This window comes from Rutidosis leptorrhynchoides, chromosome 2 (assembly GCF_046630445.1).
Source record: "Rutidosis leptorrhynchoides isolate AG116_Rl617_1_P2 chromosome 2, CSIRO_AGI_Rlap_v1, whole genome shotgun sequence".
Taxonomy (NCBI): Eukaryota; Viridiplantae; Streptophyta; class Magnoliopsida; order Asterales; family Asteraceae; genus Rutidosis; species Rutidosis leptorrhynchoides.
This window is the reverse complement of record NC_092334.1, coordinates 527,253,297-527,270,110: the sequence shown is the minus strand read 5'-3', so window position 1 is coordinate 527,270,110 and position 16,814 is coordinate 527,253,297. Positions and strand designations below refer to the sequence as shown.

The 16,814-nt window shown below is 33.0% G+C and overlaps 1 protein-coding gene across 1 annotated transcript; it reads left to right on the top strand.

Annotated features, from left to right (window-relative positions):
• The first annotated feature begins 15,110 nt into the window (after positions 1-15,110).
• On the top strand, positions 15,111-15,879 carry LOC139892931 (NDR1/HIN1-like protein 26). The gene has a single exon (XM_071876061.1). It carries the CDS (start codon positions 15,122-15,124, stop codon positions 15,755-15,757), a length of 636 nt encoding a protein of 211 aa, XP_071732162.1. The 5' UTR covers positions 15,111-15,121; the 3' UTR covers positions 15,758-15,879.
• Positions 15,880-16,814: the final 935 nt, after the last annotated feature.

Here is a 16,814-nt window from a genome sequence, read left to right as displayed (position 1 = left end):
CGAACCATAGCTGATAAATAATAACCCACACAATATGGTATACTTACAGCGCTGTGTGGGTCTCGAATACACATATGGTAAAACAAATCTTGTTCATTTACCTTTTCTTTGTTTTTACCCCTTTGTGTAATCGAATTAGCTAAAAACCTATGTATTACTCTTAATTCGGCTCTATCTATATCCAAATAAGAGTAGTTTCCCCCTTTAAAACGGTGATGGCTTGTCATTTGACTCCACACACCGTGTGTATCAAAATTTTCATCTATTTTCCTACCGTTTAGTATCAATCCTCTACAATCGGCAGACGCTAATTCCTCAGGCGTGTATATACGTAAAGCCTGAGCCATGTCCAGTAAAGACATGTGGCGCATCGAACCGCCTAACAAAAATCTAATAAAAGAACGATCGGTTAAACTGGCTACCCGATCATTCAACTCTATACTACATAACAACTCTTCACACCATACTTTATATACAGGTCTGCGTATGGTGAATAAACATATCCAGTCATTAAAAGAAGAATTACCATACCTCTGTACCAGTAATTCCCTAATTGGCCCAGCCAATTCTACAGCTTCTAAGGGTCCCCATTCTATGACCCTCGGTACCTCAACAACCTTGGAATGAAGAGTATGCAAACCCCGTTGATATTTTGGATAATCTATCCAAAGTCTGTCAAATCGCAGGTTCGGGTGCAACTGTTCCAAGTGCATATCTGAAAGGTCATTACTGGATGAGGTACATCCTGCTTGTAGTAGTTATCTACCTCCTGTTGTTCCAAGTTCTCAGCAGGAGCATGGCGGGCTTGGGATGAAGATTCACCCCTTTCATTCTGCAAAACACATCAAACACAAATTTTGTGCATCCAAATATGCATTAGTGTCAGCAAAATCATCAATCAAAATAATTACAATGACATTATCAATTTATATCAAACTTAAGCTTATTTTCACATTTTTATCAAATCTACACTTTTTCAAATAAGCATATACGAAAATTTTCGCCAAGTTCATAAGCATTCAACTCAAATAACATGTCAAAATAATCATTACTAGCAAATAAACAAGTCTCAAATGGCATTATCTTTCAAAAATTAAGTTCATGAATTTTGGACTTGAAAAAGTCCACTTTAATTCTCAAAATCATGTTTAGGCTCAAAGTTTGGATCATTTAACTACCTAGACATGTTACACTACTCAATTTAGCAACAATTCATGACAAAAATCGGCCATAACCTGTTTATATCAAAAAGCCCCAAATTGCTCAAGAACACAAACCCTAGATTATTCAAAATTTGAAGTTTAAGGCTTCTAATCATGTTAAACAGCATCAATCTAGGTTATACAAGCATAATACATAAACAATTTAAGCTTAATTACACTAAAAAGCATCAAAATCAAATTGGGGAAAAAATAGCTCAAGAACATTAAAATTCGAATTAAATGGTGTTTAGGTGTAGAAATTTACCGTTTTTCTTGAGTAGTTCTTAGATATCATCCTTCTCAACATGATTTTAGCAAAAAATTTGGTGATTAACGGTTAAAAATTGAGATTTTTGGGGTGTTTTTGGGTGTATTTTCGGGTTCTTTTTCGCAGTTTGTTCGCAGTGTTTTTGTGTGGGGGAGGTAAACTGATCGAGCAGCTCTTTTATTTTTTTTCTGGGTTTTGGACCCTCCGCGAGTCGCGGAGGTTTGCACTTAAAACTCCGCGAGTCGCGGAGTTCTTTTTTTTTTTTTTTTTTTTTTTTTTTTTTTAATCTTTAACTTATAACACAATTAAGAAATTAATTTTTAAAATTTTGTTTCCCTTGTTATTTAGGACGAGGTCGTTTCGGATCGATGTCCTAGTCCGTCCCTCGACAAAATTTTAAAATTTGTCTTTTTTGTAGCGATTGTTTTAAAAGCTAAGATTTTTGGGTTTTTTAATGTTTTTGGCATACTTTAAATCAATAAGATTAAAAATAATGATAATAAAAGTTCTCGTCCCTCCCTCGGGTAAAGCAATTTCGGTTCAAAGACCTAGTCTTCAACTTACGACGAATTTTAAAAATCATATTTTTAACTTAATGAGATAAAGTAAATTTTTTTAAATTCACACAACTTAAATATAAAATTCAAAATTAAAAATTAAAAATTCACACCAAACTTAAAATTTGAAATGCATAAAATTTAAATTTCATATTTTAAAAATTAAAAATTCACACCAAACTTAATTTAAAAATTCATAAATTCATACCACACTTATATTAATTTTTCAAATATTTACAATTTTAAATATATTATTTTTACAAAGTTTACAATATTAATTTAAGATTTAAATATTAATTTTAAAAACATGGTAAAAAAAAAATAAATTAAAAATCTTTTTGTCTTTTTATCCCACTTTAATCAATCAAATATTATCAAAAATATTCGCCCCTCTTTTCGGTAAAGTAATTTCGGTTCCAAGACCTAATTTAACTCATGACGAATTTTTGAAATATTTTGGGTTGATTGATTAAAGATATTTATACCTTAAGAATAAACGTTAAATTTCGCAGTGATGTAATAAATTTTTGAACGATATCAATAATTTCGATCGCCAAACCTAATTTTATTTAATACCAATTTAATACTTTTTAGCGAACAAATTAGCGTTTATTATCAAAAGGTTAAAAATAAATATAAAAAATAAAAACTGTACAGACATACCTGTGAAATAGATTTCTTAGTTATATGATCTATTATATTCATAAGATAATCGGTTTAATTGGTTTTCCATGGCTGCATAAGCGTAACCTCGAGCATTCATTGTCTTTTCTTCTAAACATATGAACGGTCCGTCTCTGCATAAAGTAACAAATTCGGTATTTGAATAGGTTTGATTATTTGAACATTTACCTCCATGTGACCATTTTCCGCATTTGTGACATTTTTCTAGGTGTCGTGCTCTTCTTTTCGCTGCGGATTTTGATTTTCCTTTACCAAATTGTAACTTATTATCTTCGCATCTGGATCCTTTTCTAACTCCGTCCATTCTTTCTCTGATTACTGATACTAATTCACTCGGTAGTATGTCATTATTACGTTTAGTGATCAAAGCGTGTAGCATTAGACCATGGTTTAATTCACAGGCAGTCTTCATTTCGTAAAAACCTAAAAAAATAAAAATTCAGAATGGGGGGAGAAGACTAGTTCTTTAGGGTCTGCTAGGGAAAGACCATACGTGTTCCATTTTCGATAACTACACGAAAACAGACAATCTAACTCTAACAGAAATACATATTATCCTTTAAAGACTTGATTCTCCCCACACTTAGTTAGCTGTGGTATCGAAATTGTGATTAACTTCGTTGTCGACTTCCATCGGACCATGTATGTAATGTTTAACTCTGTGACCATTAACTTTAAATTCATTCCCATTTGAATTTATTAATTCTATCGTTCCGTATGGGAAAACTCTTTTGACTATGAATGGTCCAGACCATCTTGATTTCAATTTTCCAGGAAATAGCTTGAATCGTGAATTGAAAAGAAGAACTCTGTCTCCTTCTTTAAATTCTTTTGAACTTCTGATTCTTTTATCATGCCATTTCTTCGTTCTTTCTTTATAGATTAATGAATTATCGTATGCTTCATGTCTTAATTCTTCTAATTCGTTTAGTTGACTTAATCGTAGACGTCCGGCTTCTTGTAAATCAAGATTACATGTCTTCAAAGCCCAAAATGCTTTGTGTTCAATTTCTACTGGAAGATGACATGCTTTTCCATAAACAAGTCTAAAAGGTGTGGTTCCAATTGGAGTTTTGTAGGCTGTTCTAAAAGCCCAGAGTGCATCCTCCAATTTAATGGACCATTCCTTCGGATTTGATCCTACGGTTTTCTCTAGAATACGTTTTAAAGCTCGGTTGGTATTTTCAACTTGTCCACTTGTTTGTGGATGATATGCGGTGGAGATTTTATGAGTTACTCCATATCTTTTAAGAACTTTCTCAAGTTGATTATTACAGAAATGAGTTCCCCGATCACTTATTAAAGCTTTCGGTGTTCCAAACCTTGCAAAAAGACGTTTTAAAAAGTTGACTACAACTCGTGCATCGTTAGTTGGGAGAGCTTGTGCTTCCGCCCATTTAGATACATAATCAATGGCTACGAGTATATATAGATTATTATGAGATTTTGGAAATGGACCCATAAAGTCAATACCCCAAATGTCAAATACTTCACATACTTGGATGACATTTTGTGGCATTTCATCACGTTGACTTATTTTTCCGGCCCTTTGACATGCATCACAAGATTTGCAAAGAAGGTGTGCGTCTTTGTAAATTGTAGGCCAATAGAATCCAGCTTCATAAACTTTTCTTGCTGTTAGTTGAGGCCCATAATGCCCTCCTGTTGGTCCTGTGTGACAATGGTTTAAAATTTTACTAGCTTCATCTCCAAATACACATCGGCGTATTATTCCATCGGGACAACTTTTAAACAGATGTGGATCTTCCCAGAAATAGTGTTTTATATCACTGAAGAATTTCTTTCGTCTTTGGTACGATAATCCTTTTTCAAGGAATCCACAAACTAAGTAGTTTGCATAGTCTGCAAACCATGGGATTTCTTTATAATCTATCTTCAATAGATATTCATCAGGAAAGTTGTCTTGTATGGCCGATTCATTCAGAACTTCTAATTCGGGATTTTCAAGACGAGAAAGATGATCAGCGGCGAGATTTTCTGCTCCTTTTTTATCTCGGATTTCAATATCAAACTCTTGTAAGAGTAAGATCCAACGGATTAATCTTGGTTTAGCATCTTGTTTTGAAAATAGGTATCTAAGAGCAGAATGGTCGGTATAGACCACCGTTTTTGCTAGAACGAGATATGATCGAAATTTGTCAAAAGCAAAGACAATAGCAAGGAGTTCTTTTTCAGTAGTTGTATAGTTCGTTTGTGCTCCTTGTAACGTCTTACTAGCATAATATATAGGTTGAAATCGTTTTTCAATCCTTTGTCCTAAAACGGCTCCCATTGCAAAATCACTTGCATCGCACATTAGTTCAAATGGTAGATTCCAATTTGGTGTTATCATGATCGGTGCATTAGTGAGTTTCTCTTTAAGAATATTAAAAGATTTGATACATTCATCTGAAAAGATGAATGGCGCATCCTTTTCTAGGAGTTTATTCATAGGAGTGGCAATTTTAGAAAAATCTTTTATGAAACGTCGGTAAAAACCGGCATGCCCTAGAAAACTCCTAACTCCTCTAACATTGGTGGGATGTGGAAGTTTAGCAATTACATCTACTTTAGCTCTATCCACTTCAATTCTTTCTTTTGAAATTTTATGTCCAAGAACGATGCCTTCTTTAACCATGAAATGGCATTTTTCCCAATTAAGTACTAGATTTGATTTTTCGCATCTAATTAGCATTCGTTCCAGATTAACTAGACATGATTTAAATGTATCACCGAAGACTGAAAAGTCATCCATGAATACTTCCATGCATTCTTCTATCATGTCGTGAAAAATCGCCATCATACACCTTTGAAAGGTTGCAGGGGCGTTACAAAGTCCAAATGGCATGCGTTTGTAAGCAAAAGTACCATAAGGGCACGTGAATGTGGTTTTCTCTTGATCTTCGGGTGCTATTGGAATTTGAAAATATCCGGAAAATCCATCTAGAAAACAATAGTAACTATTTCCGGCTAATCTTTCCAACATTTGATCTATAAAAGGTAAGGGAAAATGATCTTTTCTGGTGGCGTCATTTAATTTTCTATAATCAATACATACACGCCATCCTGTTACAGTCCTAGTAGGAATAAGCTCATTTTTCTCATTTGTAATGACAGTCATGCCACCCTTCTTAGGCACGCATTGAACTGGGCTTACCCATGGACTATCAGAGATTGGATATATCAAACCTGCATCTAGCAGTTTAATAATCTCTTTCTTAACTACATCTTGCATATTAGGATTTAGTCTTCGTTGGCGTTGCACATACGTTTTATGACCTTCTTCCATAAGGATTTTATGTGTGCAATACGAAGGACTTATTCCTTTAATATCATGAATCTTCCATGCAATGGCTGGTTTATGAGCTTTCAACACAGAAATGAGTTGTGATTTCTCATTTTCAGTAAGAGAAGACGATATTATTACAGGTAATTCAGATTCACCATGTAAATAAGCGTATTCCAAATGGTTTGGAAGTGGCTTTAACTCTAATTTCGGAGGTTCTTCTATCGATGATTTATATCGATATCTGTCTTCTTCTTTTAGCATTTGAATTTCTTCTGTTGTTGGTTCATATCCATTAGCTATAAGTGTAGCTAACATTTCAGCTTCATCAATTGGTTCATTACTTTCTCCTAAAGAACATTCTCCTGTTCCTTGTAATTCTGGAAATTCTTCTAATAATTCTGCATGTGCATCTATAGTTTGAATATAATAACATGTATCATCTGCAGATTGTGGTTGTTGCATTGCTCTATCAACTGAAAAGGTAACACTCTCATCCTCTATACTTAGGGTCAGTTTCTTACCGAACACGTCTATCATTGCTTTAGCCGTGTTTAAGAATGGTCTTCCTAATATGAGAGGAACTTGAGAATCTTCTTCCATGTCCAGAACAACAAAATCTACTGGAAATACTAAAGTACCAACTTTAACTAGCATGTTTTCCATTATCCCTCTAGGATATTTTATTGATCTATCGGCTAGTTGTATGCTTATTCTTGTTGGTTTCAATTCTCCAAGGTCTAGTTTAGCGTATAGTGAATACGGCATTAGATTTATACTAGCACCTAAGTCTGTCAATGCTTCTATTGAACTAAGACTACCCAGAAAACATGGAATTGTGAAACTTCCTGGATCAGATAGTTTTTCTGGTATCTTATTCAACAGCACTGCTGAACAATTAGCATTCATAGTAACAGCCGAGAGTTCTTCCATTTTCTTTCTATTCGTGATTAGATCTTTCAAGAATTTAGCATATCTTGGCATTCCTGAAATCACATCAATGAAAGGAAGATTTACATTTATCTGTTTAAACATATCCAAGAATTTGGATTGCTCGGCTTCAAGTTTTTCCTTCTTCATTTTACTCGGGTAAGGAAGTGGTGGTTGGTATGGTTTAACATAAGGTTTATCCTTAACTGTGTTATCTTCATTAACCTTTTCAACTACCGGTTCTTTTTCCTTATCTTGATCAGGTTGTGGTTCTTGTGTAGTAGGAATAGTTTCATCAGAAGTTACAGGTATTTCAGGTGGTTTAAGTGTTGTACCACTTCTTGTGGTAATAGCTTTAGCTGTTTCATTCCGGGGGTTAGCATTTGTATCACTAGGTAAACTTCCCGGTTTTCTTTCACCTATTAACCTTGCTAGGTTACTTACTTCTTGTTCCAGATTTTGAATAGAAGCTTGTTGATTTCTAAATGCTTGAGCATTTTGTTCATTTGTTTGTTTTTGAGATGTGAAAAACTGCGTTTGAGTTTCAACTAGCTTCGTCATCATATCTTCTAAATTCGGCTTTTTATCATCGGTTTGTTGTGGTGGTTTGTTTTGAAAATTCGGTCTTTGCTGATTATAAGTATTATTGGATACTTGTTGATTGCTAGGACCTTGTTGGTTGTTGTATGGAATATTTCGGTTATAATTCTGGTTTTGATTGTAAATCGGTCTTGGCGGTTGATAATTATTCTGATAATTATTTCCAGGCCTTTGGTTTATGTATGAAATATTCTCTCTTTGTTCCATTGTTAATTCAATACTGAGACAATCTTTTGTCAAATGTGGTCCTCCACACTGCTCACAACTAATTCGTATAGCATGAATATCCTTAGTCATCTTTTCCATTCGTCTCTCGAAAGCATCTATCTTTGCGGAAATGGAATCTAAGTCATGGCTAGAATCGGCTCTAGCTGCTTTAGATGATCTAATGATATCTTTTTCTTGGTGCCACTCATGTGAGTGGGAAGCAGTGTTATCAATAATTTTGTAAGCATCAGTTTCGGTTTTCTTCATAATAGAACCACCAGCTGCTATATCTATGTCTTTTCTTGTAGTGATGTCGCATCCTTGGTAGAATATTTGTACTATTTGACAGGTGTCTAAACCATGTTGCGGACATCCTCTTAACAATTTTCCATATCTTGTCCACGCCTCATATAGAGTTTCATTTGGATTTTGTGTGAACGTAACAATTTCTGCTTGAAGTCTTACGGCTTTAGATGCAGGAAAGAATTGTTTAAGAAATTTATCAATTAAAACGTCCCATGTATCGATCGCCCCTTCAGGTAACGATTCCAACCAATCTTTGGCTTCTCCCTTTAAAGTCCAGGGAAATAACATGAGATATATCTGTTCATCCTCCACTTCTCGGATTTTAAATAGTGTGCAGATCCTATTAAAGGTACGTAGATGTTCATTTGGATCTTCCTTCGGCGCACCACTAAATTGGCATTGATTAGTCACCATGTGTAGAATTTGTCCTTTGATTTCATAATCTGGCGCATTAATGTCTGGATGAGTAATTGCGTGACCTTGGCCAGTGCGTTTAGCTCTCATTCGGTCTTCCATACTTAAAGGTTCCAGATTCTCCATAATTGAATTTGTTGAATCGGTATCACTGAATGATTCTGATTTAATAGTTCGTTCCTCAACAATCTCTGTTTGAATGATTGGTGGTTCCGGAGGAAAGTTTAATGGTTCAGGATCTATGAACCGTTCCTGAATATTTTCTGGATTCTCAATTGTGAGGTTGGGTTCAAAAAATGGATTATCGGAAATTTGAACTGAAGTACTTGGTCGACTGGATGACGATTCTAAAGAAAAATCAACGGCGGTTATATTTGTTAAACGATGTCTTGATCGAGTTACAGGTGGTGAACGTACAAAAGGTGATGAACGTCTTGCTCGGTGCATTCACAGAATATCCTATTAGTTTTTAAAAGGAAAGAAAAATTATAATAAGTTATCCAATCAATAGACTTTTCTGATTTTGCCCACGTTTCGAATAGCCAAAAGATGCAGCAGAGGGGCAGGATTCGTTTGGTCTCAATATAATTGAGGACTGTTTGGCTCCAATAACCCGGTCCACGTACAAATCCAACTATTACTACGAACCAGAAAATTTTGATGTCTATCAATTTAACCACTTAAAATAAATTTTCGTAATTTTAAGAAATTTAGATAAGAAGTAGAATAAAATTCTAAGTCCTAAAAACTAGAATGGCGAGAAATAAGAGAGAAAAAGAGTTCGTCGAAAAAGGTTGAAAAAGAAAAAATGGTTGAAAAATAAAAGGTGACGGAAAAATAAAAGGAACTTATCAAAACTTAAAAATACTTAACTAATTTAACCTTATTACTACAACTAACTTAAAATTATAATCGCAAATTGAAATTACTAATTGGAATGATAATTGATACATAGTAAAAGGTCTAAAAATATTAAAGCTTACAGGGAAAAACTAAATCCCAAATGGAAATAACTTAAAAAGAAACTAAAACTTAAAAAGGCGTCGCAAAATTCTAAAGCACCTAAATCTTAGTCTAAAGAAAAAGCACTTAAGGAATTCTACGGCAAAGCCTAAAAATATAGGAGTAAAAATAACTATAGCAAAAACTAAGTTTAAAATTAATTATGAGCTAAAAAATACAAAAGTTACGCTACAATGATTAAAAAGGTACAAAATATAAAAATATACAAAAAGTTGTAAAAATTACAATTTTTATAAAAATATTATTTTTTTATTATTTATTTAATAAAACTATTAATTTTACAATTTTAATAAAACTAATTTAACTAAAATATATAAATAAAAAGTAAAAAGTAAAATAAAACTAATAATAATAATAATAATAATTAGGTTTTAATAATAATAATAATAAATTATAACCCGTAATCAATGCGAAATTAGGGTTTTTGTCCGTGTGTCAGAGGGCCTTCGCGAGTCGCGGCAAATAAAGAAGAAAACCCCGCGAGTCGCGGGGTTTAGAAATTCAGTTGACAGGTTTCACTTTTTACGCGTTTTCTTTATTTTTTTTTTTTTTTTTTTCTGTTTTTAATTTAAATAAACGATTTTAAAATAAAACTTATATTTTTATAAACTAAAATATAAATAAAGAAACTTATAAAATTTAAATATTTAACAAAATCTTAAAAATACTTATATTTTTGTTTTTCTTTTTATATTTTTGAATATTTAAAACGTATTTTTACAAAAATGACTTTTAATAAAAGTAGATAAAAATCTTTTTTTTTTTTTTTTTTTATATTAGCGTTGCGCTTCCGGCTTTTAAGATAGTTCCCCGGCAGCGGCGCCAAAAATACTTGATGAAGTGCGAGGTGTATATAAAATAGCTTATATTTTACTAGGAAATACTATTAAATACGATACAATTTTACACAAGATATTTATTTATTTATAGAATGGATATACTTAAACCTTGCTACAACACTTATAGGCAGTGTACCTAATCGTACAGTAGTGTAGTTTTTAGTAAGTCCGGTTCGTTCCACAGGGAAATCTTTAAACAAAGCTCAACGCTATATTAGTTTACTTTTATAAAAATACAAATATATATATAAGTAATATTATTATTATAAAGGGGGGTTTTTACCGTTTAATGACCGGTTTGTCGATTTTAAGACTTTAGTCGCAGTTAAAACCTAATGTAAAATATAAAATAAATACAAGACTTTAAATTAAAGCGTAAAGTAAATAACGATAATGAAATTGCGAATAATAAAAATGCGATAAAATTAAATTGCGATAATTAAAAGTACGATTAAATAAAATAACAATAAATAAAAGTGCGATAATTAGAAGTGCAATTAAATATAAAATAAAGGAAATTAAATATGAAATAAAAGAATTATGCTTATTTAAACTTCCGTAATCATGATGTTTGACGTGTTGATTTTAGTTTTATGCCCATGGGTTAATTGTCCTTTGTCCTGGATTATTCAATATGTCCGTCTGGTTTTTGTCCATAACAGTCCATCAGTCATAAATATAAATTGCAAGTGTCCTTGTCAAATTATTATTATACCCGAAGATAAATATTCCAACTAATTGGGGATTCGAATTGTAACAAGGTTTTAATACTTTGTTTAATGAATACACCAGGTTATCGACTGCGTGTAAACCAAGGTTTTACTACTTTGTTAACAATTACACCAATTACCCTTGAATGTAATTTCACCCCTGTTTTAATTATTCTAGTGGCTATTAATCCATTCCCGTGTCCGGTTAAATGAACGATTATTCGTACATATAAATACCCCGCCCATCGTGTCCGATCGAGTGTATATGGTAATTTATAGGGACGCCCAATTGTAAATCTTTATATTAACATTAACAAACTTTCATTTAGTTAAACAAATATAAAGCCCATTAATAGCCCATAGTCTAATTTCTACAAGTGTCGTTCTTTTGTCCAAACCCCAATTATGGTACAAAGCCCAATTACCCAATTTTAGTAATTAGCCCAACATCATGATTACTTCGTTTTAAATAAGCATAATAATAACTTAGCTACGAGACATTAATGTAAAAAGGTTGAACATAACTTACAATGATTAAAAATAGCGTAGCGTTACACGGACAGAATTTCGACTTACACCCTTACAACATTCGCTAACATACCCTTATTATTAGAATTATAATTAAAATTAAAATATAAATTATAAATATAAATATATTACGTATATATTGAGAGAGATTGAGAAATAAGATGATAAATTCGATCAGAATTCGGTTGGCTTTATAGCCAGAAGTGAAATTTAGGGCTCCGCGACTCGCGGCAAAATGGCCTTAAAACTCCGCGAGTCGCGGAGAGGTATTTACAGTTCACACCCTTGGAGTTTCTGGCTGCCGACGGTTTTTAATATATATATATATATATAATATATATATAATTAATATAATTAATTATATATTATATTATATTTATATACATAGTTAACTTGTAATTTTTAGTCCGTTGCGTCGAGCGTTAAGAGTTGACTCTGGTCCCGGTTCCGGATTTTCGAACGTCCTCGCGTACAATTTAATATCTTGTACTTTGCGTTTTGAATCTTGTACTCTTGTGATTTCGAGACGTTTCTTATCAATAATTGGAACCTTTTTGATTGTCTTTTGTTCTTTTGAGCTTTTTGGTCGTTTGCGTCTTCAATTCGTCGAATCTGTCTTTTGTCTTCACCTTTTATTATTTAAACGAATATCACTTGTAAATAGAACAATTGCAACTAAAAGCTTGTCTTTCTTGAGAAATAATGCTATGAAATATATGTTCGTTTTTAGCATTATCAACTACTCTTGATAAACCGATCAATTAGTTCTCGTGCATAGTCAATCAATCCGGTCTTAATCCATAATAACATTCAATATCGAGGGTAAAAAGTCTAAATGAACATATTCCTTTAATTTGATATAAAAACTATCTTTTCATTTTTTTAAAATCTAGAATACCAAAAATATTGTCTTTTAAACTTATTCCTTTATTGATTTGCCCATCGTTAAAGGGCAACCCAATATCTTGTATTTGTTTGATTTCATTTTATCTAGTTAAATCCCAATTTAGTTTATACAATCTTAACTTGCACATATAACTGTCCTTTGAACGATACACGGATTTTACCATTATCTATACTAATACACGATCGGGTACACTGCCCGTTAGTGTGTAGCAATCTTTAATCGGTATTTTTCCATACTATTTCATACAACAATTCATATACCACGTTTCGCACATCAATAATATTGGCGCCGTTGAACGGCGGTTCAACGACTGAAGCGATAATAGCGGTCTAAGCATTATTGTTTGTTTTAGTTCAAGAGATTCAAGCTTATATTAGTTCAAGATAGTGGTTACAAATATATTGTCATGCATGTTGATATTTAAAAAGTAAGTTTTTTATCCGGTTATATCATAGGTGCAATATATAATAATACATAAATAAATATATAAATAATAAATAAATATTGTTTGTGATTTTAGTGTCATCCAACATTCATTTTAGCTAATTGCGATTTACTTGAATGCAAGAGTTAGCTAGTTATACTTAACAAAGAGTTCGAAGAGTGTGGAGTACACGCCCGTAAGAGTTGGCTATTAACGGTCGCGTAACTGCGGGGGTCAAGGGGGTTGCGCTTCCTTGCGGGGTCCAAGGGGCAGCGCCCCAAAACCTCAACCGAAAATACATTATACATTATGTAGGAAAAGTGTATTCCAACGGATTCCAGTCAAGTGTTATACCTTTTGGTATAACAGCTTTTCCCACCCGAAGTAAAAGGTTAGATCCTTTCAAATTATAACTATCGAATGGAGGAGTTTTTCTTATTTTCGGTTTTTGTCATACTACATTCATAACAACAACAGAAAACATAAAATCTTTCTGATAATTTGATTAGTGATTTCATTGCTAAAAACACTAATTGCGTTCTTGTCTTATTCCTGTAAAGATTTCGTGAAACCAAGGCAATCGTTGGGTCGAAATTTATTGTAGAGAAAGTGAATACACGATTCAAAAATCAATCCGGACAGTCAAATTATACCTTATTTCTAACAAAGATGTATGTATATATCAAGGGGAAAATGTCTAGTTATCAAGCACAACTAGAGAAGTGTATGTAATTTTAAAGGAATTGTAAAGTTATTATGTTATTGGAATTCAAACTGGCAGATCATGCTACCATAAACAAAAGACTGGCATGCTTTTATCTTAAAACTCAATTAAAGTTACATCCATTTGAAAAAGACTTGTAAAAATGTGAGCTTGACATTCATCTACTCACCATAGCATAATAACTCATTATAATGTCTTCAATAAGAAGCTCTCAACAACCCCAAAAAGCCATAAAAATCTCATTTCTTAACATAAAAGGCAAAGGTTTTCAAGACACAAATGGTCAATGTTTAGACGCATCCACCCGAAGTCAATTTCAAAAGATTCTTCATGTTTCACCTTTTTTAATTTCTTGTTTTTCACCTAAAAGTTTCAGTCAGAATTGTGTATTGTGTACTCCAAAACAAAACAGAGATCATTAACCTCACTAAAGGAGGTACTATTGACTATTTTATCCCTACCCACTTTTTAAAGCTTTTAACTTTCTATTCCATTATTGAAAAGGTTCCCAGACCTTGCTTGATACCACAGATATCCTTGTTTCAATCGCACCATACATTTTATCATGAATTTGTAGATACTAGATACTAAACATGTACCTGAAACACACATGAACACATGTGTAGATTTAGTGATTTAGTAGGCATAGTAAATGGAGGATACTTACTGCGATGAAATTAAAATGACTGATGTAAGTAACTTTCAAAGTAGTTAATCATGGGATTTTATAGCAGCATGCAAACTTTATCATGATTAAATGGAATGCAATTATGTAGCTAATACCATCATTTTCGATATCTGGTGAGCTTTTTTCTTTACAAAAAGGTTAATCATGTCTTGTGACCACTTCAAGAGCCTACTTGATATATTAGTCTAGTGTAAAGACTACCCTTTAGTGCTAGTGTCAATCAATAATTAGCCAACAATCATGAATTCTTGCAGTTTAATTTTCATTATCGATTAAGGCTATAACGGATAGGTTATTCTGGTTCATGCTACCGGTGATGGGGAGTAATTTTTTTACTCAAATGTACACGGCCTAATTAGTTATCTCGTTATTGTTTCTGAGCCTTTTTCCTACCCACATAAAGATATATTTTTGGTGAGGTTTGAATATGATATACTTTTGGGAGTAATAGGCTTCAATACTAGGCTATCTTGAAATGACAAGGGAAACTGTCTAATGATATGCAGTGTGTTTTAAATCTAATTATTATCTGATTTTTAAGATTTTAGTAAGAAAAACATGTTTTTAAAATAGTGAATTCTATATTTCTACTCTAATCATTTGATATCACATACTAACCTACAAACCCTAAACATGGTTCACTTTACATTAACCACCCTTTATACCATGATTGAGGAGCTCTAAAGGTCAAAAGTATCAAGGACCAAAATTAGTTGCCACTTTCTCCTTCTAACCACTACACATATTCATATATATAAGTATATAACCTCTCACACTATCCTTAACTTAGCCTTGTAAATTTCCTCCCACTTTCAAACAAACAAATGTCTCAAATTAATGAAAAATCACCACAACATTGTGCCAAAAAGAAACTCATAAAAATCAGCAAATATCAAAAGAAACTATTTTACACATTCACCACCTTCTTCCTTTCAATCCTCTTACTCATAATTCTTGTATGGTTCATACTCCACCCTACAAAACCAGAATTTTCCCTCAAAGAAGCTGATATTTACCAACTTACCCTCTCGAATTCTCACCTTCTCAACTCATCCATTCAAATCACCTTTCTTTCAAACAACCCAAATCAAAAAGTTGGCATTTACTACGATGAAATCCGAGTTTACGCCTCCTACAAGGGTCAACAGATAACCCTCGATTCATTGGTCCCGCCATTTTATCAAGAACATAAAGACAATAATCTGTTATCAATGGTTTTGGTTGCAAACGGATTACCCGTTGATCCATCTTTCAGTTCTGAAATAGGTCGTGATCAATTGGCGGGTAGATTAGTTTTGAATTTTGAAGCAAATGGACAACTTAGATGGAAGGTCGGAACTTGGGTCTCTGGTCGGTATTGGTTTAACGTAAATTGTGTTACGGTTTTGCCGTTTGGTTCATCTGCAACTGCAGGTCCATTGACCTCAAAGCAAGGAAGTCACTGTTTGACTACAGTTTAACGGTCCGATCACCATTTCGACAACGATGAGTTCCCTTTACTGAATATGTACAGAGTTATATACTAGTAAAAAGTGTTTATGGTTGGGTTTTAAATCTTATGTTTAGTTTTTATCTCACTCTCTCAGCCTGATATCATGAGATAGTTAATCTTTAATTTATGGTACAGAAAAAAAAAAAAAATGAATAACAGAAATTAAATATGGCCGGGTTGGGTTAAAAGACATTGCGGGTTGTGAAACAGGTGATTTTTGGGTACGGACCTCGCCAAGTTAGGATGACCCGCAATCACTTCTTTGAATATAACAAGTTAACTTAAGGAGCCTCTAAGATATTACTTTACATAACTTTCAACCCGTTCAACCCGTATAACCCATTCAAGTATTCACCGCGTTGCCATTTTTTAGATATATTTTTTAGTTTGGCCCATTTGTGAGAGAAACGCAAAGTCCGAATTGACGCATTTGTAATTGAATGGGTAAAAAATGCAACCTCTAATCCAGAAATAATTCTATACAGCTAAATGAAGTTTAACATAAATACACCAGTAATCTTGTAAGAACTCTTTTTAACCCAAACGGGTCAAAATCTTAACAATGAATAATAAATTTGAATGTACAAAAAATGGTTTACCTTGTTTCATATCAAGTAGGAGTAGGAAACTACTTTATCTTGAGAGAATGGGAGTCATTTTCAATCAATATTACAGACTAATCTCCACAAACTCCCATATAATAGAAAACAAAAGGCCCTAATCTTTATTGGTGTATGGTCAACATCAGAGTAAATGAGATTCAGACACAAAAATGGTACATGACATTTCTGAAATTCCAACCATCTGTTGGAAGTAAAAGGCAACATCTCTTTTACCATTCCACATTCAGATTTACATATTTTGGCCAAACCAGATTGCACACTAGATAAATCTATGCATTTGGGTCCTGCAAATATTTAGCGTGCTTAATTTAATTTTAATTGATAATAAAAATAAAAATGATATTAGGGATCATTAGGCGCTTAACGGGAATTAATCGGCTATAACCTTGTAGGAATTAATCT

Coding starts and splice junctions, on each gene's coding strand:
- LOC139892931 (XM_071876061.1), top strand. CDS start 15,122: ATGTCTCAAATTAATGAAAAATCACCACAACATTGTGCCAAAAAGAAA.